The sequence below is a fragment of the Cimex lectularius genome, unplaced genomic scaffold (assembly GCF_000648675.2).
Source record: "Cimex lectularius strain Harlan isolate CLEC.00 unplaced genomic scaffold, Clec_2.1 scaffold104, whole genome shotgun sequence".
Taxonomy (NCBI): domain Eukaryota; kingdom Metazoa; phylum Arthropoda; class Insecta; order Hemiptera; family Cimicidae; genus Cimex; species Cimex lectularius.
In genome coordinates, this window is record NW_019392737.1 from 790,800 (window position 1) to 809,153 (window position 18,354).

The 18,354-nt window shown below is 33.8% G+C and overlaps 3 protein-coding genes across 8 annotated transcripts in view; 1 reads left to right on the top strand and 2 right to left on the bottom strand.

Annotated features, from left to right (window-relative positions):
- Positions 1 to 1,186: 1,186 nt before the first annotated feature.
- LOC106665742 (lysine--tRNA ligase) lies at positions 1,187 to 7,547 on the bottom strand. Of its 2 annotated transcripts, none has more exons than XM_014392424.2 (10): positions 7,440 to 7,547; positions 6,937 to 7,063; positions 4,463 to 4,628; positions 4,120 to 4,400; positions 3,818 to 4,063; positions 3,592 to 3,754; positions 3,258 to 3,517; positions 1,815 to 2,027; positions 1,614 to 1,757; positions 1,187 to 1,556 (listed from the first exon to the last, which is right to left on the bottom strand). In XM_014392424.2, the coding sequence occupies exons 1-10, from the start codon at positions 7,517 to 7,519 to the stop codon at positions 1,476 to 1,478; spliced, it is 1,761 nt and encodes a 586-aa protein (XP_014247910.1). In that variant the 5' UTR covers positions 7,520 to 7,547; the 3' UTR covers positions 1,187 to 1,475. The 2 variants fall into 2 exon arrangements, with proteins under 2 accessions (XP_014247910.1, XP_014247909.1); XM_014392423.2 differs by having other exon boundaries at positions 7,132 to 7,478.
- A 1,538-nt stretch (positions 7,548 to 9,085) lies between these two features.
- Positions 9,086 to 11,662, top strand: LOC106665624 (protein PIH1D3). Its single transcript, XM_014392152.2, has 3 exons — positions 9,086 to 9,434; positions 9,532 to 9,755; positions 9,904 to 11,662. Exons 1-3 carry the CDS (start codon positions 9,314 to 9,316, stop codon positions 10,159 to 10,161), a joined length of 603 nt encoding a protein of 200 aa, XP_014247638.1. The 5' UTR covers positions 9,086 to 9,313; the 3' UTR covers positions 10,162 to 11,662.
- A 483-nt stretch (positions 11,663 to 12,145) lies between these two features.
- Positions 12,146 to 18,354, bottom strand: part of LOC106665622 (chromodomain-helicase-DNA-binding protein 7) — a 38,068-nt gene continuing 31,859 nt past the window's right edge. For all 5 annotated transcript variants that reach the window (XM_014392149.2, XM_014392150.2, XM_014392151.2 and 2 more), the window contains 12 exons: positions 18,196 to 18,338; positions 17,978 to 18,120; positions 17,706 to 17,913; positions 16,723 to 17,644; positions 16,385 to 16,622; positions 16,196 to 16,307; positions 15,949 to 16,131; positions 15,419 to 15,611; positions 14,887 to 15,324; positions 14,652 to 14,822; positions 14,328 to 14,493; positions 12,146 to 14,246 (listed from right to left, as the gene is read on the bottom strand). In XM_014392149.2, the coding sequence (XP_014247635.1) occupies positions 12,697 to 14,246; positions 14,328 to 14,493; positions 14,652 to 14,822; positions 14,887 to 15,324; positions 15,419 to 15,611; positions 15,949 to 16,131; positions 16,196 to 16,307; positions 16,385 to 16,622; positions 16,723 to 17,644; positions 17,706 to 17,913; positions 17,978 to 18,120; positions 18,196 to 18,338 (4,467 nt within the window). In that variant the 3' untranslated portion in view covers positions 12,146 to 12,696. The remainder of the gene's footprint in view (positions 14,247 to 14,327; positions 14,494 to 14,651; positions 14,823 to 14,886; positions 15,325 to 15,418; positions 15,612 to 15,948; positions 16,132 to 16,195; positions 16,308 to 16,384; positions 16,623 to 16,722; positions 17,645 to 17,705; positions 17,914 to 17,977; positions 18,121 to 18,195; positions 18,339 to 18,354) is intronic.

An 18,354-nucleotide genomic window follows, 5' to 3' on the forward strand; every position in this document is an offset into this window, starting at 1 on the left:
GTCTACAATGTGAACTTAAAGTTGCCCAGGACACCATTTGACTTGTAGTATCACTGTCCAAGCCAGTAAAGCCCTTAGTCCAACAGGGGTCAGTGCAGATCTATACTTCAACAGTTTGGGAGTGCCGTGAGCATAGACATGGGCTGTCTATTATGCTGAAGCGATTGCGTCTACCATGACCACTGAGGATCTACTTTTTTAACTGTTTAAAACTGAATTGCTGCTGTGTTCCAACGGCAGGAAAGGAAAGTCTCATTATAGTGTCCTTTTTTGCAATTTTGCCAATAACAATTCCATTGTGCAACATACATAGGTTAAGTGTTGTCCAAGGAATGACAAAGGCACTTAGTTATACCTGAACGGTAGGATGATGGAGCATGCCAGCCTCCTTGGCATGCTTATCAGCTCGCTCATTACCCTCTTGACCCATGGGTGCTTTAACCGAAGTCCATCCCAATTCCTCCAATAAAAAACATACTTTTGTTCTTTACGTCTTCAATGAGTGGCAAGTGACAGTTTCCATTCCTCAACATGTCAAGAGTGATGGGGGTGTCTGTTGTCAAGAAATATGTAATTCTTCAAGTATTGCGAGTGCACGAACCACAGGCAAGTAGAGATGTGCAGTGTGAGGTGGCTTCTTCATGTTTAAATTTATCATGTTATGCTATGAATTACAATAATGATTAAAATTATTGTAACCAAATTTGTAGGTGTAAATTGTAATTTACGTACGTACATTTTTTAAATAATTATATATATATATTTTTTTTTTAATTGACACACAGTCCAGTGCTATAATGTGTTATTAAATTTACATTAGTAGTTAAAAGAATAATACAATGCAAGAAAATTATTTCAAAGGGGGAGTCTAATAATAATTTTCTTAACATTTTACACATGAATTGAGAAAAGTGAAACTTATTAAAATTGAGTATTATTAAGTATAGAGAAATCGGAAAGTTTTGATTTAGATCTGATTTTCTGATTCTAGATCTGTATTTATTATCAACTAGAATTTTAATTTGCAGTTTGTTCATTTCTAATCATTTTAGTCTGCCTGTCCTTGGTATGCCAGACACATTTCAGCTCTCGCTATCACCAACCTCTTCAGTGTTAGGTCTGTCATGAGTTACACGTTCAGGATATCAACCAGAGAAGATCAAGATAATAGTAGACTACCAAATCATAATTTTGAATGTTTATTGTGGCAAAGCTAATTTAGGTACTGACCCACTGCTGAAGATGACAAGAAGCTCACTGCCAAAAAGTGGTTTGAAAAGTTTAAAAAAGTACTCAACCAAACATAAAGCATCACCTTTTGTTGGAGTTTTCAGTTTTCGCATCAATGGTCAGAGTGAATAGTTTCGCAGGGTTAGACAAACAAAAATTAGTGCACTTTATCCTCTTTTTTTTAAGTAAAGAAAAGTACAAAATGTACATTAAGATAACCAAAAATGAGATGAATGAGAAAAACTTTATGACTCTTCTTGTAGCTTGGTTTCCTCCTTGGTTTTATTTGGATCATCTGGTTTCATCGCAGGGAAGAATAATACTTCCTGAAAAAGAAATTATCGTTTTACTCATAATTGAGAATTTTGAAACTAAAAACAAACCTTGATGTTATTTGAGTCTGTAAGGAACATTGTAAGTCTATCGATTCCCAGGCCCCAACCACCAGTTGGAGGGAGGCCATACTCGAGGGCAGTACAGAAATTTTCGTCAACAGCCTGTGCCTCATCATCTCCAGCTGCTTTATCCTGAAGAAGCGATGTATAAAGATTTTGCATTTAAAACTCAATAATTGCAATAACTACTTTAGCTTGTTGGTTAAATCGATCTCTCTGAACTTGAGGATCGTTAAGTTCCGTATAAGCATTGCAGATTTCTTTCTTCATAACAAACAACTCGAACCTTTCAGTAAGGCCTGGTGTGTTACGATGCCATTTGGCCAAAGGGGACATGATTTGTGGATGTTCCAAAATAAATGTTGGATGAATGCATTTTTCCTCCAGGTATTCACCGACCAACTAAAATATCATTTAATAATTAAATCACGTAAATTAACATGAAATGAGTTATGCTCTAAATCAAGGTAGAGATAGTCACAGTAAATTGCCAAAGTGTGACTGCTTGACATGTACTTGGCTGGGTTGTGACGGGATGAGTTTGCAGGACATAGACATATTGCTCTGTTGCATTCGGACGGAGAAAGGCAAATGTCTTAGATGCCTTGTCTCCCAATATTCACCCCTGAATCAAATAGGTCGCGAACATAATTAATTAAATTTTTAATTATTTTAGAACTGTAAATTAAGTTATAGTTATAATTTATTTTATTAAGTTATAGTTGAAATAATTAATGGCTAGATTTCAATTAAACACGACAGCTCAAGTGGATAGAGCAGCGGTGTATTGAGCCGAAGGTCATGGGTTCTAATCCCGCTTGTGACATTAACTTTTTCATCTCAACCAAGACGTTACATAAAAAGAATGAAATAATTAAGTAGTAGTGCACCATAACCTTAAGAAATGAAATAACACTCTGCAGCTATAATGTAAAGACAAATTTGAATATACAAAATAATTCAAAATAGAGAGACCTTTGGCGAGTATCATTGTTTAATAAATCTTCTTTATAAAGACAAAAATAATTGTTATATGTACTTTAGGATGACCAGAGAGCAATTTGAAACTCTACATGGAAAAATTGAAAGATAGAAGTTTTTGAAAGTGATCAGCACACGGGAAAGATTACACATGGAGGAGGTTGTGGGTTGTGTCAGAAGGGACCTTGTGTCAGTCTCCAACAAAAATCTGGACACTTTGTATCTCATCGTGTCTCAACCCATTAGGTGGAGCATCTGAAGGCATCTGACAAATGTCACATCCTTACACGTCCCGTCTCAACACGTCACAACACAGCCCGTTTGAACATTGTGTCCCCAGCCTAATCCAGTTGGGTAATTTCTGATCATTTTTGTCTACCAATCCTGACTGTTTTAGTTTCTCCTTATCTTCAATTGTGAATTTGTGTTGACTTTACCCTGCTTATATGCTTGACCAATCACTCAAATAAGGACAGAAATCAAATGATATATGATGTAATCACTTGAAATAAAATTTTATGAGAAACCAGCGAGGATAAGCACACCAAAATGGTTAAAAATGCCTAATCTACAGTTTATCACCTCGCGGACTTCAAGAGGAAATGTCATCAAAATGTTAATTAAAACTAAGAGTTAATCTACTATTTCAACCTTGTCAAGAAGCCTGGCAGCAGTTTGAGGAGGAGGACATTCAACACCAAATTGAATACAGAGTTTCTTTAAAGACTCCACAGCTTCAGGCGTTGAAAGCTTGTCAGGGGCAGGTAGTTTAACCTTTAACTCTTCTTCTAGAGCGGGGAACATACAGAGCTTTCTGAACGGAGGAGTGAAATCAATTTCATAGCTTTCTCCTTCATCTCCATCCGGATGATATTGAATTTTATACGAGCCATGAATGCTTTTAACCATACCTAAAAAAGAATACGATTGGTGATTACTTAAAATTGAATTTAATTGAAATAGGTGATACTAGAAACAAATATACCTGATATAAGGTCTTCAGTGATTTTCATTACATCATTATAGTCAGCATAAGCCATATAAAATTCACAAGTTGTGAATTCTGGATTATGAGTTAAATCAATGCCTTCATTCCTGAATTGTCGTCCTATTTCATACACCCTATCGATACCTCCGACAACTAGCATCTAAATAATAAATAAATAATGTAAATAAAACTAATTTAAATATTATTATATAGAAACATATACCTTATGGTACAACTCGGGTGCAATCCTCATAAATAAATCCATGTTTAACTCATTGTGATGTGTAATAAATGGTTTTGCAGTTGCCCCTCCAGCAATCATGTTCATCATTGGAGTTTCTACCTCCAAAAAGCCCATAGAATCGAAAAACTTGCGAATGTATGATATGATCTTTGATCGAACAATAAACTTTTGTCGAACTTTATCGTTCAGAATAAGATCTAAATACCTTTGACGAAATCTAGTTTCCTAATGAGACCATTTAATTAAACATCATATTTACAAACAAAACCAAAACATCTAACCTTGTCTTTAAGACCAAAATGTAAATGGGGAAGCATGTGTAAGCACGGGGATAACAACGTTAATGTTTTGGGCATTAGTGAAAGCTCTCCTTTTTTTGTTTTCCCTGGGTTTCCCACACACCCTATTATATCACCTCGTCGAATTTTGTCGGTATCGACAAAAAACTGTTCCTCTGAGGAGTAAGTATTTGCATTTGCCATCACTTGCAGCTTGAGGCCCTCACCTCGAAGATCATAAAAAATTAATTTAGCACCAGATTCCCTGATAGCATGTACTCGACCTAAGAAAACAAGCAAGAAAAAATATAAAAATACATTATTTGAAAATGACAGAGAAGCCTACCTGCAACGCTAACTTCTCTTTGGGTTAATACTTCACCATCTTTTAAATCAGAGTAATCGCTAATAAAATCCTCTAAAGAGGTGGAGACATGGAACTTGTGTGGGTAGGGATTTAAATTTTTGTCTTTCAATTCCTGTACTATTGCTGATCTCAGTTTGAAGTATTCCTGTTGATTACCAATAAAAAAATATATTAATTATATAACTTCCTTTAATAAAATAAAAACCTCAAAAAACTATTAATTGTGTGTATTATTAATTTAAACAAAAATCACGTACTTTGAAAAAATATTTGTAAAAATAATCTTGTGAAATTGAAATGATTTAAAAGTATGTAACACAGGCTAAGAGAAACCAGCCAACGATGGCACTCAATATTAAAAATTAAAGGGCAAGGAGGCCTTGAGGCCATCATCGTTTAAGGCCGATTCTCAGGATGGGAAAGTATAGAAAGGGCTTAAACTGGAGGATAATGATGGATCGAAAATATGGTTTGAAATTTTTAGAAGCAGGATCTGTTGATGGTTCGTTGAAAAAGTTATATTTTCAGGTCATTGTGGATAGTAACATAGTGACGAGCTTTGACAATTAGCATGAGGTCTTTCAATTGGAAAGATTGATTTAATTGGAAAGCAGTAGCTACTGGATGGACTCCGTTTGTCCAAATGGATGTTAATTGAGTTCAAAACAAATTTCAATCCAAAATGTCTTCTTGGTTAAGTTGTTGTATCTTAATTCTTGTGTGAGGATTCCACTGTCTGCTGTCTAGGTATAATCATAAGTTTCTGATTTCTTCTGTGTGGAAGTCTTTCTTCTTGATATACACTGGAGGACTGTAAATGATGTAAATGGAACGCAAATGAAAATGTAAAGGATGTAAACATACACTGGGTTTCAGTCCTGTCATCCATTTTTGAAACAGTCTTTGGTAAACTTGCAGTATTCTTGAATGTTGGAGGTTGCTTGGATAAGATTCGAGTTAGAAGACCGAACATTGATGTCATCTGCACAGGTTGTAATGATGGTGTTGGGATATAAAGGAAAGTCAGTAGAGCAAAATAATGGTATACACAATGAAAACTGAGGCATGCAAGGCTCTGGAGTGAACATTGAATTTAATATCAGGAGCTACAATATTACTAGAAAAAAGTTTAATAATTAGCAAGGACAGTAATGTGGCATTAGCCCAAATGCAAATACAATGCAACCACCATACAAAAGTCGAATTAATAAGATGTCTTAGTTGGTCCCAGGTAGTAGTAGTTAGTCCCAGACCCATGTCGGAATTAAGGAGAACGAGGAATCTGATCAATGTGCAAAACAAGCTGTCTTACATTTGCCTTTGCCTAGAATGATGGGAAGTTCAATGATCATTTGTAGCCTTGGCAGCAGAATATGTAACAGTTCACAGGATGGAAGTCATACAAAACAGTTCTTCGGAAGCATTAAAGAAGAAACAAATTTACAACTCATGAACACCTACTGAGTACGCAGAAAGCAAAGAACCTACATTGTTTCAGAATTGAGTTTACTATAGCTGCAGTTGACCAGGCCACAGGTGGTGTATTAAGGGAATACCACATATTTGAATGTGTGCTTTAAAAACCTCAAAGACAGAGATTATTAAGGTCCAAACTTGGAAAAGGAACAGCAACTAATATTAAGGAACTAAGGATGATGTCATTTAAAAGTTAGATTTCTTCATGTTTGTGTCTCAATTGATTTCTACCTTATAAGTGAAAAAATTGTAAAAATAAAAGGTTGAAAATAAACATCCATACGGATTAGCAAAGTATTGCAAAAGAGAAACTATATAAATGGAGGGTATTGAGAATTAAGTTGTTTTATTTGAATATAACCCATCATTTTGTAAGATAGTGTTGTGTAAAGTACGTGTTCAGGCACTAAGTCCCCTGCCTGGTCTATTCTCTCCGCGGCTAGGACACTTAAAAGGGCATGGACATCTCTCCATCAATTAGACAATTTTAATATTGCAATGAGTCGGCAGACGGATTGTAATCCATGCCTGTATGGTATGGTATAGTATGATGATAAGGATACTAGGAAGCGGGGTTTTTGCTCCCCAGGCACTGCAGCCTTCTGGCAATCCATGCCTGTACTATGTTTTGTAAATAATCATACAACTATATTCATGAAAATAAAAAGTGTTAATAATAAAAATAAAAAAATAAATAAATCTTTAATGAGTTGTGAAAGCTTGTCGACCAACAATTCCAGAAAGGAAATGTTTACGAAAACATTGCCGGAATATTCAAGGCGTTCCTCAGCCCTACTGGATATTCTAAAAGTCACAGCACACAAGAGTACACTTATTGTTATGTGAATTATTTTAGAAGGACTCAGTCCCAACATTAACCCTAGGACTAGAACATTGTCTCGAATGTTTCGAGAAAAAAAGAGAATAGTGTACAATGAGTGTACATTTTGGATTGAAAAGGGAAAATCATAAATTACATTAGGGCTGACTTCCTCTTCTTTCTTTTTTTGTTCAGACTGCTTCTGTTGCAGCTTTGGTTGGTTCTTCTCTTTCTCCGCTTTCTCTTTGGCCTTCTGTTCAGCTTTCAATCGCCTTTTCAACTCACTGGAAACAAATAATAAAAATAAATTGTGTTTACATAAAATGTTTTATTTCGTATTTTGGTGACTGACCCTCGCAAAAGATTGCTTGTTGTCAAATTACGAAGTGACACATTATTTAGCCTAAAAGTATTAACTAGAAGCCAACCCTTACTGATTAAAGACATAATAAGGGCCGCTAATAATTACAAATCTAAAGTTCCACTAATCAAAAGGAAATGGTTATTTTGGTAAAGATATGGAGAGCCAAAGTTGAGATGTCAGGGAATTTATTGTTGGTGCTAGTGAAAAGCATCCGTTTTACCCATAACTCTCAAAAACTTAAAATGATCAGTTTATAAAATAAAATAAAAAATATTATTGATAAAAAGAAATCCTACTTTTTCGAAATATTCTCCCCGGTTTCTTCCATGCTGTCGAATTTCCTGGTAACCAGCTGAAGGAGGTTATTTTTCGACATCTATCTACCCTTAAATTTTATTACTCGATGAAAAAATACATCGTACACATACATATCCTACATACACGTATATATCCTTAAGTTTTGTCTTTTTTTCTATAATATTTATAGCATAAAGACCGGACGGGTGGATGTTACAATTATTTAGTGCATATAATAATTAATTATTAAAACTGGAGAATTCTCATATTGGAGAATTAGTGAATTTTTTAGTTGTGAAAGTACAATACATACTAATACAAACATTAAATATAGTATTACAATTAATTAAGGTTTTTAATTAATTAAAGAAATTAAAGAAGAAGAATTAAGAAATTAAATATAGTTTTAGTCATATATAGTTTATATTTATACTTATCTCTGTATATAACAACCTCCATTTATCTTACTGTAGATTTAATATAATTTCTTTTATAAAAGGAAAATTGTAAACCCCTATCAAATAATGGTTTGAATCCTTATTTAGCATAATTTAGACAATTTACACAGGAAATTAGTAAATGGTCTTTTTTAGATATGCTGTCACAGTTGGATTATAATAATTTGCCATTGGATATGACAAATTTCATATTCAGTTGTATTAAAATATTGACAATAAATTAATTAATAAAACTGAAGACTTCTTGTACCAAAACAATTATGTGTAACCTGATTTTTTTATTTATTAGTATATTAAAAAATGTTTTTCTAATGACGAATATTTAGATAAAAAGAAACCAGGAATTCCATGGTAGCTGAATAATTATCTTAATATTCAACTACCACAAAATAACTGTTTTCTATCTCACCGTGAACTTAACATTGCAAATATTATAAAATAATATAGAAAATCAAGGCAGACTTCAGCATGACTCAAAATTTTGAGTTCATGCTGCAAGAATTCATTCAATATGTAGGATGTGAAAAAAATAACATTGTGTCTTACACAGAAAACAAACACTTTGAGTGAGTATAAATACTTTGATTGAATTTAAAATTTCTAGCATTGTGTGATTTCATTTTTTTTCCACGTCCTACATGTATTTGTAACATTTAAACAATGTTTATAAATCCCAGGCCTTGAATATGATCTCAATAAAGATTGAAATGTTGGCACGATAAGGAAAATGTTTTCCTAAAACCTACGTCACACCAGACCGCGTCTTACGATCTCCAAATAATCATTGGCTAATGGTCACTAAACACCAGCGAGTATTATGTACTCAACTAAGACATTATTGCACTATTTTAGCCGAAATATTTTGCTCTCTCTTTTTAGCATTAACATAATAAATTATTAATAGAACATGACAACAAATTTCAGTTAATTCCTTGTCCTTCAAGTGTCCTGTATGGTGAATTTAGGCTCATCAAGACATAAATGGTAAATTAACTAACACATCTGATCATCAACAGAACTTTTTTTGGCAAATCAACTTAGAAAATAAAATCCAAATTAACATACAGATTTGCTAATGCTAAATAATTTGAAGTATTTCCAATTACTTCATTCATTTTAGCTGTTTTAAAATTTGGCAAAGGGGGTGTGGTATTAAATCTGCTGTTTATGATTAATAAATTATTTATTATTGTTTAAATGTTAAATATTACAACAAACCAAACATGTGTTAATGTGATTTACCATATTACGGAATACAACGAGCATTTAAGTTCTTTCACAAAAAAAAAACTTCTTTTAATGCTAAGTTGTCAAGATTAAAGTTTAATCAATAGATTATTGGCTTGCTGGTATCCAAGTTAAACAACTTGTGATTCTTGATAGAGGAAAGAATCAAAAATCAATAAAACCTCAAAATGGATGGCTTACTATCTGCAAGCGATATGCGCGGTTTAGTGGATCTGTTGAAGTATCCTGATGCTGACAATGATAGTTCAAGCGATGATGATTTGCCAAAATCAGGCATTTCTAAACTTGGTAATTTTTGTGTGTCAAATATAAAACTTTTACCTTACTTAAAACAAGCAATATACCAGGGTACATCTTTCATTTTATTGTTACTTTTTTACTTTAGGGCCAGGAGATATTGGTAAGAAGGTCAAGATTAAAATAAAAGGAAATTCAAAGAAAGGAGGTGGTGATGAGCAAGAAGAAAAAGGTGATCCTCTGAGTATCTGGGATTTATCCGAGGTACCTGAAGTGCCTTACTCAGATGATGCAGTTACAGATCCTCGAATCAAACCTGAATGTGATATAAAATTTAAACAAATGGTAGGCTCCGAAGATGTATTTTTACAGGTAAGCCATAAAACATGACTTATTTCCAAAAACTGGCTTAATAATTATCTAAATAAGAAAAGAACCATACATAATAATTTACGAATCAACACAACTGTAACACTACCAATGACATATATAAAAATGAAATGCACAATTTTGTTTTTAGTTGTCTGCAAAAACACCAGCAACTGCAAGTTGTGAATGTATGACGATAACGATGAACTTGGAAGGAGAAGTGAAGGATGATGTGGACTGCCACTTAACAAAAGAACATTTGGATATTCGATCACCGAGATACCGACTTAGCATGCCACTACCACATCCAGTAGACACAGAGTCATGTACAGCAGAATGGGATGCCGATCATTGTAAATTGACTCTTAACCTTACATTGAACAGGGAATATGACTATGTGAATTTCTAAAAAAGAACTTGTAGCAAAATGTTCTATTGTTTATTAATCCGGACAAATAAAAATTTACCAATTTGAACTGACTATATTTATAACAATGTTGTCCTCTACATAAGTACATTTACATTGTACACTCAATATATTTATATATATAAAAAGTAAAAATGTGTTCAAACAGCATTTTTTAAGAGGCAAACAACCGTTTGCTTTTGGTAATGTGGAGCCTTGGCAACTGTAAAATCCACTACCTGAAGAGAGGCATACAGTTAATGACAATTGACCATAAAAATTGTTTTCTAAGAATGTTAAATATGGGGAGTTTTAATAATTAATAAATAATGCCATGAATATTTCATTTTATAACTATTTATGTACATTTTTTTTGTATAATTGAGTTTTAGCATTAACAAATTTTAATTGAATTACAAATGTATTATGAGAAAGTCACTGAGATCATGGCATGTAGAACAAATAATCTTTCATTTTCTTTTGTAATCATTACCATAAGTCACATTCCAAAAAATTTAAAAAAAATGTACAAAATAAATAATTTAAAAAATGCCTCTCCATAAAATATAATCATTAATAAATATTGATTAGATTTTAATCTAAAACTTTCATTTGGTGTGGAGGATAAAACTATGCAAGCAGGATTTTTAATAATCAATCTAACCTACATAAATTAATTATATAATACTTAGTAATACCTCCATTTATTGAATAAGATACTGCCCATCAATAGAGTACCTCTTTCCACAACACAAATGAAGCGAAGCTTAGCCTCAACTATTGATTCTGTATAAAACGTAAACATTAAATTAAGCGATTTTTTGTTTTTAACCAGACAAAATATAGAACAATTTTTGAACTTATGGTACAATTTACAATAGGCATCATCACTATCTGTTTGTGATGTAAAATTTGTTGGTTTTTTTCTTAAATCTTTGTCACAACTAAAATGCACCACACTTTTCTTCTCCAATTAAATGCACAAAAAAAAAATGCCATCGATTTTATGATAAATATAACCCAGTCTTAATCGAGGCATTCGAACTATTAACTAAGCAATTTTTAAATATTTACAATGTGCTATTTATATATTTATTTATATATATATATATATTATATAAGAGCAGAGACTTTTAATAAATTTGTCCCCTCACCTTGTTCATTAACTGAATCACTTTACAAGTCAATTTTCTATCATGAATGTACACATGATTTTAGGCTAATTAAGATTTGTATTCTTTTTTTAATAATTATTTTTATTATTATGTACAATGTGAGCTACACTAAATTTGTGCCGGGATAAAAATAAAAACAATAAAATAAAAACAATAGTTCGAGCTGTCGTCAATTTATGAAAATGTCAAAACTGAAGTACTGTGACAGCACAATTTTATATGTTAATTTTTTAATCTGGACCTGTAAATTTAAATTCTTAATAACATGACAAATAGAAAAGATCACATATATATATATATAAATATATATTTATCAAGTAAAAAAAAAATATATATATAAATATAAGACAATATTATATGCAGTTAAAATAAAATAAGTAATATTTAAATACTGGGGTCCTAACAACAGTACAAAAAAATACAAATAGTGAAATTAACAATAGCTCAGTTTAATTAAAAGTGAATGCTATCACAGTTAAAATATAATAGTTTTTCCTTTTTTAATTTTTTCTTTACTATCAATATACATATAAATATAAACAACCGATTACCACTATATACGAGTTTAGTGCATTAATTGTCCTTTATCAAGCCAACACAACACAACAGCCACGATCTGATAAAACACACAAGTAAAAAGAGAACAATATTTAAAAAAAAATATATATCAAGCAATTTTTTTTCTACTATTAACACAAATAATATAAAACAACATCAATGATTTTTAAACAAGTGAATGTACATAACAGGAAATAGGTTCTACAGCAGAACGGCCAGAATATAACACAGATAAAACAGTTAAAAAGCTGTAGAGATATTCTGGAAAAGAAAAAAAGATCGCCAATAAAGATAAAATTGTTATACACACATAAATATGCTGTACAATCTACTTCCATAACCATTTTTTTTTAAAATAATTTAAGTCTTATGCTGTTGGTCATGTATTAAGCGTAATGTACAGACACAGTACACCAAGTTATATCCCCACTTTTAACTTAGTGTACTCTTTCTTAGATCAACTAATAATGCACTGTCATATTATTTTTCTTCCAACCACTTCAAGGCTTGAATCACTGGCTACTATTTATCGGACTGCACTTAATTTTGGCCCCAAAAGTTCAAGCTGTCAATACAAGATTTATTCTTTAGGTCTGTAGAATAAATAATAGTGAATATTAAAATATATAAAAAAACCGATATATTAATTGATGGCCCACAATTTAAGAATAAGGGGTAAAAAGTAAAATATACATTCTTTAAATAAAAATTGTATCGAGAGCAAAAACGAGTTTTGAGTAGAAAGTAATTTCTTGAAGCAGGTAGAAGAAACGTGCATAATGAAATGAAATGGAATGTAGAAAGCCTATACTGCAGGTTCATGCTGTTCTAATGAGGCAGCCCGTTGCCTTGCAGCGGCAGCAGCAGCAGCTCTTCCAGCACTACTCCTTAAGTTCTTTCTTTCCACTACATCACTCACAGAGGCTGTTACAGGACTTTTTTTACCTCTTGACCTTTTCTTTTTACCACTAGCTTCAGCACCTCTACTGCCGCTTCCTTCGTCTTCCTCTCGAGTAGATTCCAACATAACTGACTCAGGCTCATCTGTATCTTTTTCACCAGCACTTTCAGCTAAATTCATTGGCTCAGGAACTGGTGCAGGAGCTGCAGGAGTTGGTGCAAGAACAGGAGATTCTACCACCGGCGGAGTTTCGCATAGTTTTGTCGGTACAGTCTCTAAACTTGGTGTTATAGAAGGAGGTGGAGTCTGTGTTTGAGGAGTTGCTGGTGCTGATACCTGCAACTGTCCTTCATCACTACAAGAAACTTTAGGAGGGTTATTGCTGGTTGGATCATCCTTTTCTAGTTCACTCTCATTTTTATGTTTCTTTGATACTTGTTCTAGGTCAGGTACAGGAGTAGATTCTCTTGTTCGTTTACTACCTTTGTCCTCCTTCTTTGTATCTTGAGGAGGTTGCACCATTCTTGCTAATAACTCTGATGAATTCTTAGTGAAGCTTTCCAGAGCTTCTTTCATTTCTTGTTCTCTTGTTTTTGAAAATTGAGGTGTTACTGGCAAATTGGGGATTAGATTTCTTAATCCTTCGAGATCTTTCGGTTTTAGAGACGGTGTTTTGTCACGACCCTTGTTACTGGTTGCAGCAGCTGCAGCTGCGGCCACAGCAGCGGCTGCTCCTCTGGATAGACTTTCTAATATATGAGTATCTTGGGGTAAAATAAACTGTTGCTGTGGCAATGGAGTATTAGTCCTAGAACCAGAACGTTGGCTGTTAGACAATGGAGATGAAGCGGCATTGCTGAATGATGTCATCGTAGATGCTCTTCCAGCTACAGTGTTGGTTGTACTCTTATGGGCTGTTCGTGATGTTGTTGATGTTGACGAAGCTGAACTAACCCCTAAAGTTCCATTTAATAGAGCAAGACTGTCATACGCCGACCCTGGCTGCAGTGAGAAAGGATTCAAACCTCCAAGTTGTGCCCCCAAACTCAATGGTGAATAAAGTAAACTAGGATTAGGAAAAAAGAATGGCAGTGAACTTTGCAAACTTGAAGGGGCTGAAGATACTGGTGTTTTTACTCCACTCTGTTCAGGTTTTCTGGGTTTATTTTGCTTGGATGTACTTGCGCCAGCATTAGTAATAGACGAAGTCGTGTCAGTTACAGTTCCAGAAGAAGTAGCATCACTTGTAGCCCCTCCCATTCCCGCTAAACCTGGCAGACCGAGGCCTGCCAAATTTGCAAATATAGAATTAGTTAAATTCATGTTCCCTAAACCACTCATACCACTTAGGGCACTCATGTTCGGCATTCCTCCAAATGGTAGCAGCAAAGGATTTTTCGGGTCGAAACCTCCAAGAGACAGTCCAGACAGCAATGAAGATGGATTGATTCCTCCTAAAGACGGAAACTGCGTATTAGAAGCTTGGCTTACAGGAGGCGAAGTGCCTGGGGGGCATGAAAGAAGGGGCGGCCTACCAGGTCCTTTTTTCCTGTCACTCGGAGGTAGTCGTTTTTGTAAGTCATGAGGAAGATTACCTCTTTCCTTCACAAGTTCAGCCCACTTAGGGTCCACATCGAACATCGGATTTTCAAGCAGCCACTGGGCAAGTCTTTTCAACTGTGGGGCTTTGGAACCAGTAAGCTAAAATACAAAATTGAATACACTCATTTACAAATCAAAGGCTGAAAAATACTTAAAAGAAAAAAACAAGAGAATTAAACATTGTCCATCAAACCAAAATGTTCTTTAAACAAGCTTTACAAAAATTACTCCTGAAAGTAACAAATATTCTCCCATACCTTTTTCCCGGTTATCCTGTTAATAACTGATACATTTTCTTCGCCTGTAAGTTTTTTCCAATCCAATAGTGTTGGATCAACTCTTGGCCTCCGTCTTCTTGGTGATAAGAAATCAGCCGAAAGAGGTTGTTCTGGCATAACTCCACTCTGTTCTGCCAACCATTTGTTTACCTGTGTATGTAAACAATTAAAATGCTATCCAAATCTTTCACTTCAATGTTATAAAGTTCCGTACCTTTGCTTCATGAGAGTATGCACCTATTTTTGATGAAAAGTCGGCAACTTTTGAAATGTCAGCGATCATTGCTTCATACGTTTTCCTTTGGACTTGAGCAGCAGCTGCTGATGTAGGTTGAGAAAGTTTCAAGGCTTGTTGCTGCTGTAAAATTTGTTGTTGTAACTGTTGCTGTTGTTTTAATAAAAGGCAGTGTTGTTCAGCAAGGTATGCAGAATCATGAGGTTTATTCATTTTAAGCGCTGGAGGGGAGGGAGAACTGCTTGTTGAGAATTGAGAACTCCTGGGTGGATTGTTTTTATTTGATAATGTCACAGTAACACTTGGAGTTACGTTCTTTTTATCGGTAGATTGTTCTTTGGCAGCAGATAAACCTAGTACTATTTCATCTAACTTCCTACGTTTCTTTTCCTTTCCTATCACAGGCTCTTCTATAGGCTGTAAATTGTTAAATTTTGTTACATACGTTTTATTGTTTTCAATTTTTAAATGATTTTAAGAACTATTTATCTATCATTGCAGCATAACTTACACAATTTTTCTTTTGCATTAGTTTATTTAACATATCGTCCAATTTTCCTTTTGCAGCAGAACCCTGAGGTTGTGACTGTGATGATGTTTGTGACTGGGTTTGCTGTTTTTTACATGGCAGTGAGAAATCTTGCACTTCCTCCATATAGTTTGTGTTTGAGGCAGTATCTACATTTGTAGATTTCATAGAACTTCTAAAAAATAAAAAGTAGTCAAAAGAAATGGTATACATAAATTTAAATTTTAGTATTGGACTTCAACTCAATCTATGTTCAAATAAGTAATAATTATTAACTTTAACCGTCATGACAACTATTTAATCATGAAATTTATTTTCTCAGAAATTAATTTCTGACATTTTACCACTGATTTATTTGACTGTATATCTAAGCTTATGCACTTACTGCAAATTATAACAATTGGAAAATAATTGTACTTGCTCAACAACAAATCCTGAACCTTCAATTCACTTAATAAATTTATCATCATAACTCAATTAAAAAATATAATTTAAGTACTGGTAATAAATACCCTGATGAAAGATCGATCGGTGTGAGTGAGCTTGGAGATGAGGGTACAGGTGTTGTTGATTTGTCTACAGGTGCTGGATGATACTTGAGATCAAAAGGCATAGAAAGCATTCGATTTGAAACATGAGATTGCTGATGAGCAGGAGGTGGTTGCAACCCAACGCCAGTGAGTGGAGTAGACCTCCTTAACATAAATATTATAGATATAATTACAATAAATTACATGTAATGTATATTAGGATATATACCTGGAATCTTCTGATAAAGATTCGTCTGTATGATCCCAAGGAGTGCTTGGAGAATGTTTCATGGCATGCTGCAGTTGCATGTTGGTACTATTAAGTAATGCATGCAGTTTTGCTGAAAAAAAAAAAAAAAAATGTTAGAATGTAAAACATTTCAGAACTTACAAGTATTTTTATTTACTCTTTACGTACCTCTTTCAGTTTCAACATCTATTGCAATATGCCGTTTCCTTTTAGAAGCCAAAGAACTGCCTTTGTTCCCATGATCTGTAGTTATAGTTATAATTTCTGAAGGTTCGCCAAAACTCCTCATCAAATCGTCAACGTGGTGCTGGTCATCTGAGTAAGCAGTAAAATTTCTTCCAACAGGCCATTCTTTATTCTCAACCGCATGTACTATATGCTGAAGTCGTACTTGAAGAGCATGCTCCTGTAAAAGTAATGTATATTATTAACAATGAACTTAATTTTGAAATAAATTGATGAAAAGTTTAGGTCAATAAGCTAATAGTGTTAATTATTTTAATTACCTTTGGCCACTTAATAGGATTCTGATAGCTGTGTGCAATGAGTTGTGCAACAGTTGAGTCTAAAGCAGTACGAGGGACTGGAACACTAGCTTTTTCAGTCACAACTGTCGTATCGATTTCTGGTAGTTTTTGCATAACTTCCAATTCTGGAAACATTGCTTTAAACCTTTCAATGCCCTCTACATCCTTTTCTTCTTCTTTACTCGTGTTATCCTCAGGTTTTTCAACCTTTTCATTTGGAACTTCTATTTCTACAGTCTTTTCTGCAGTTTGAACATCAGTTTCATTTTTAACAGCACCTTCCACAGGTACTTCGACTGTATCTACTTTGACTTCGACCTTTTCCTCTTTCGACTCTTCTATAACATCAGGAACAGTGTTGTTTTGTTGATCCTGCTTATCATAATTTGCTGGAACATTTGGCACTTCTGCCGGTTTGGGAGAAGGGTTTTGGTTTTCACTTCTTTCCTTAAGTTTAGATGATAATTCTATTGTCTTGTTACTCTCTTCCTCTTCTTTAACAACAATCTGTTTTTCTGTTTCCATTTCCGCTTCTACAGTTTCCATTTTATCATCTCCTTGCTTAGTATCAGCAGCAGGCTCGTCAGTCTTAGCAGTATTATCAATTTCTTCTCCTTCTTGTTTTTCGACTTTCAGCTCTTTCTCTTTTTCTTCCACTTCCTGTTTAACATCTTGAGCATCTTGATCAGTTTTCACACCGACTTTTTCGATTTTCAGCGTTCCTTCACCTTTCTCCAATTTAACAACTATTTCATTCTTGTCAGGTGGCATTAAATCTTCAGGCCTTTCCAGTTTTACATTTGTCTCTCCTTTCAAGTTCATTATGTTCTTTCTTGCTACTTCATGGAATGACAGTTCCGGATCATTTAATATGTACACGTCTGTTCTCCCTAATCCATGTCTATGTAAAAATAATAATGTCAATTATTTCTATTTATTACCTTACAAACAAATATACTTACTTTGCTGCACCAATTAATAAATCTTTGTCGTGTTTTCCAGGAATCCACCACTCTGGAACATCAGCAGATGGAAGGCACAAAGCAAGCCTTGCGTCAAGCTGAGGATGACAAAGAGTGTCTTCTCTTATTTTACACAACAAAGCTACACGTTCAAGTACTCTCCTAGCCCTTTCTTCTGAAATAGGTTCGACAGCTATGTCCACACATTCTGTAATATATTTTTTAATATATAAATCATATTGCAATTATTTTAATTTATATAAATTACAAACCCTCTTCAGGTGACAGTTTGAGACCACAAACTCGCTTGCACATTGCAGAGAATCCAAGATAATATTCAGTTAAAGTATCATCATATTTCTTATCTAATTTAGAAATGGCACGGAACTTGGTCCATTCATATTTCTTTTTTTGTCTAAAATTTATAATAAAATAAAATAATTAATTATAATGATAAACATTACTTGTAGTTTGTAAATGGACTATATACTTGTCAAATTCAACTCCATAAGTAGATATAGTTCTAAAGAAGTCCTGCTCCTCCCTTCGTGTCCATTTTCGTTGATTAACTTCCATTTTTTGTCTTTCTCTCTCTTTGACTATCTGATCAAACTTCTCTCTCCTTTCAACTTTCTATAAAACCATATGT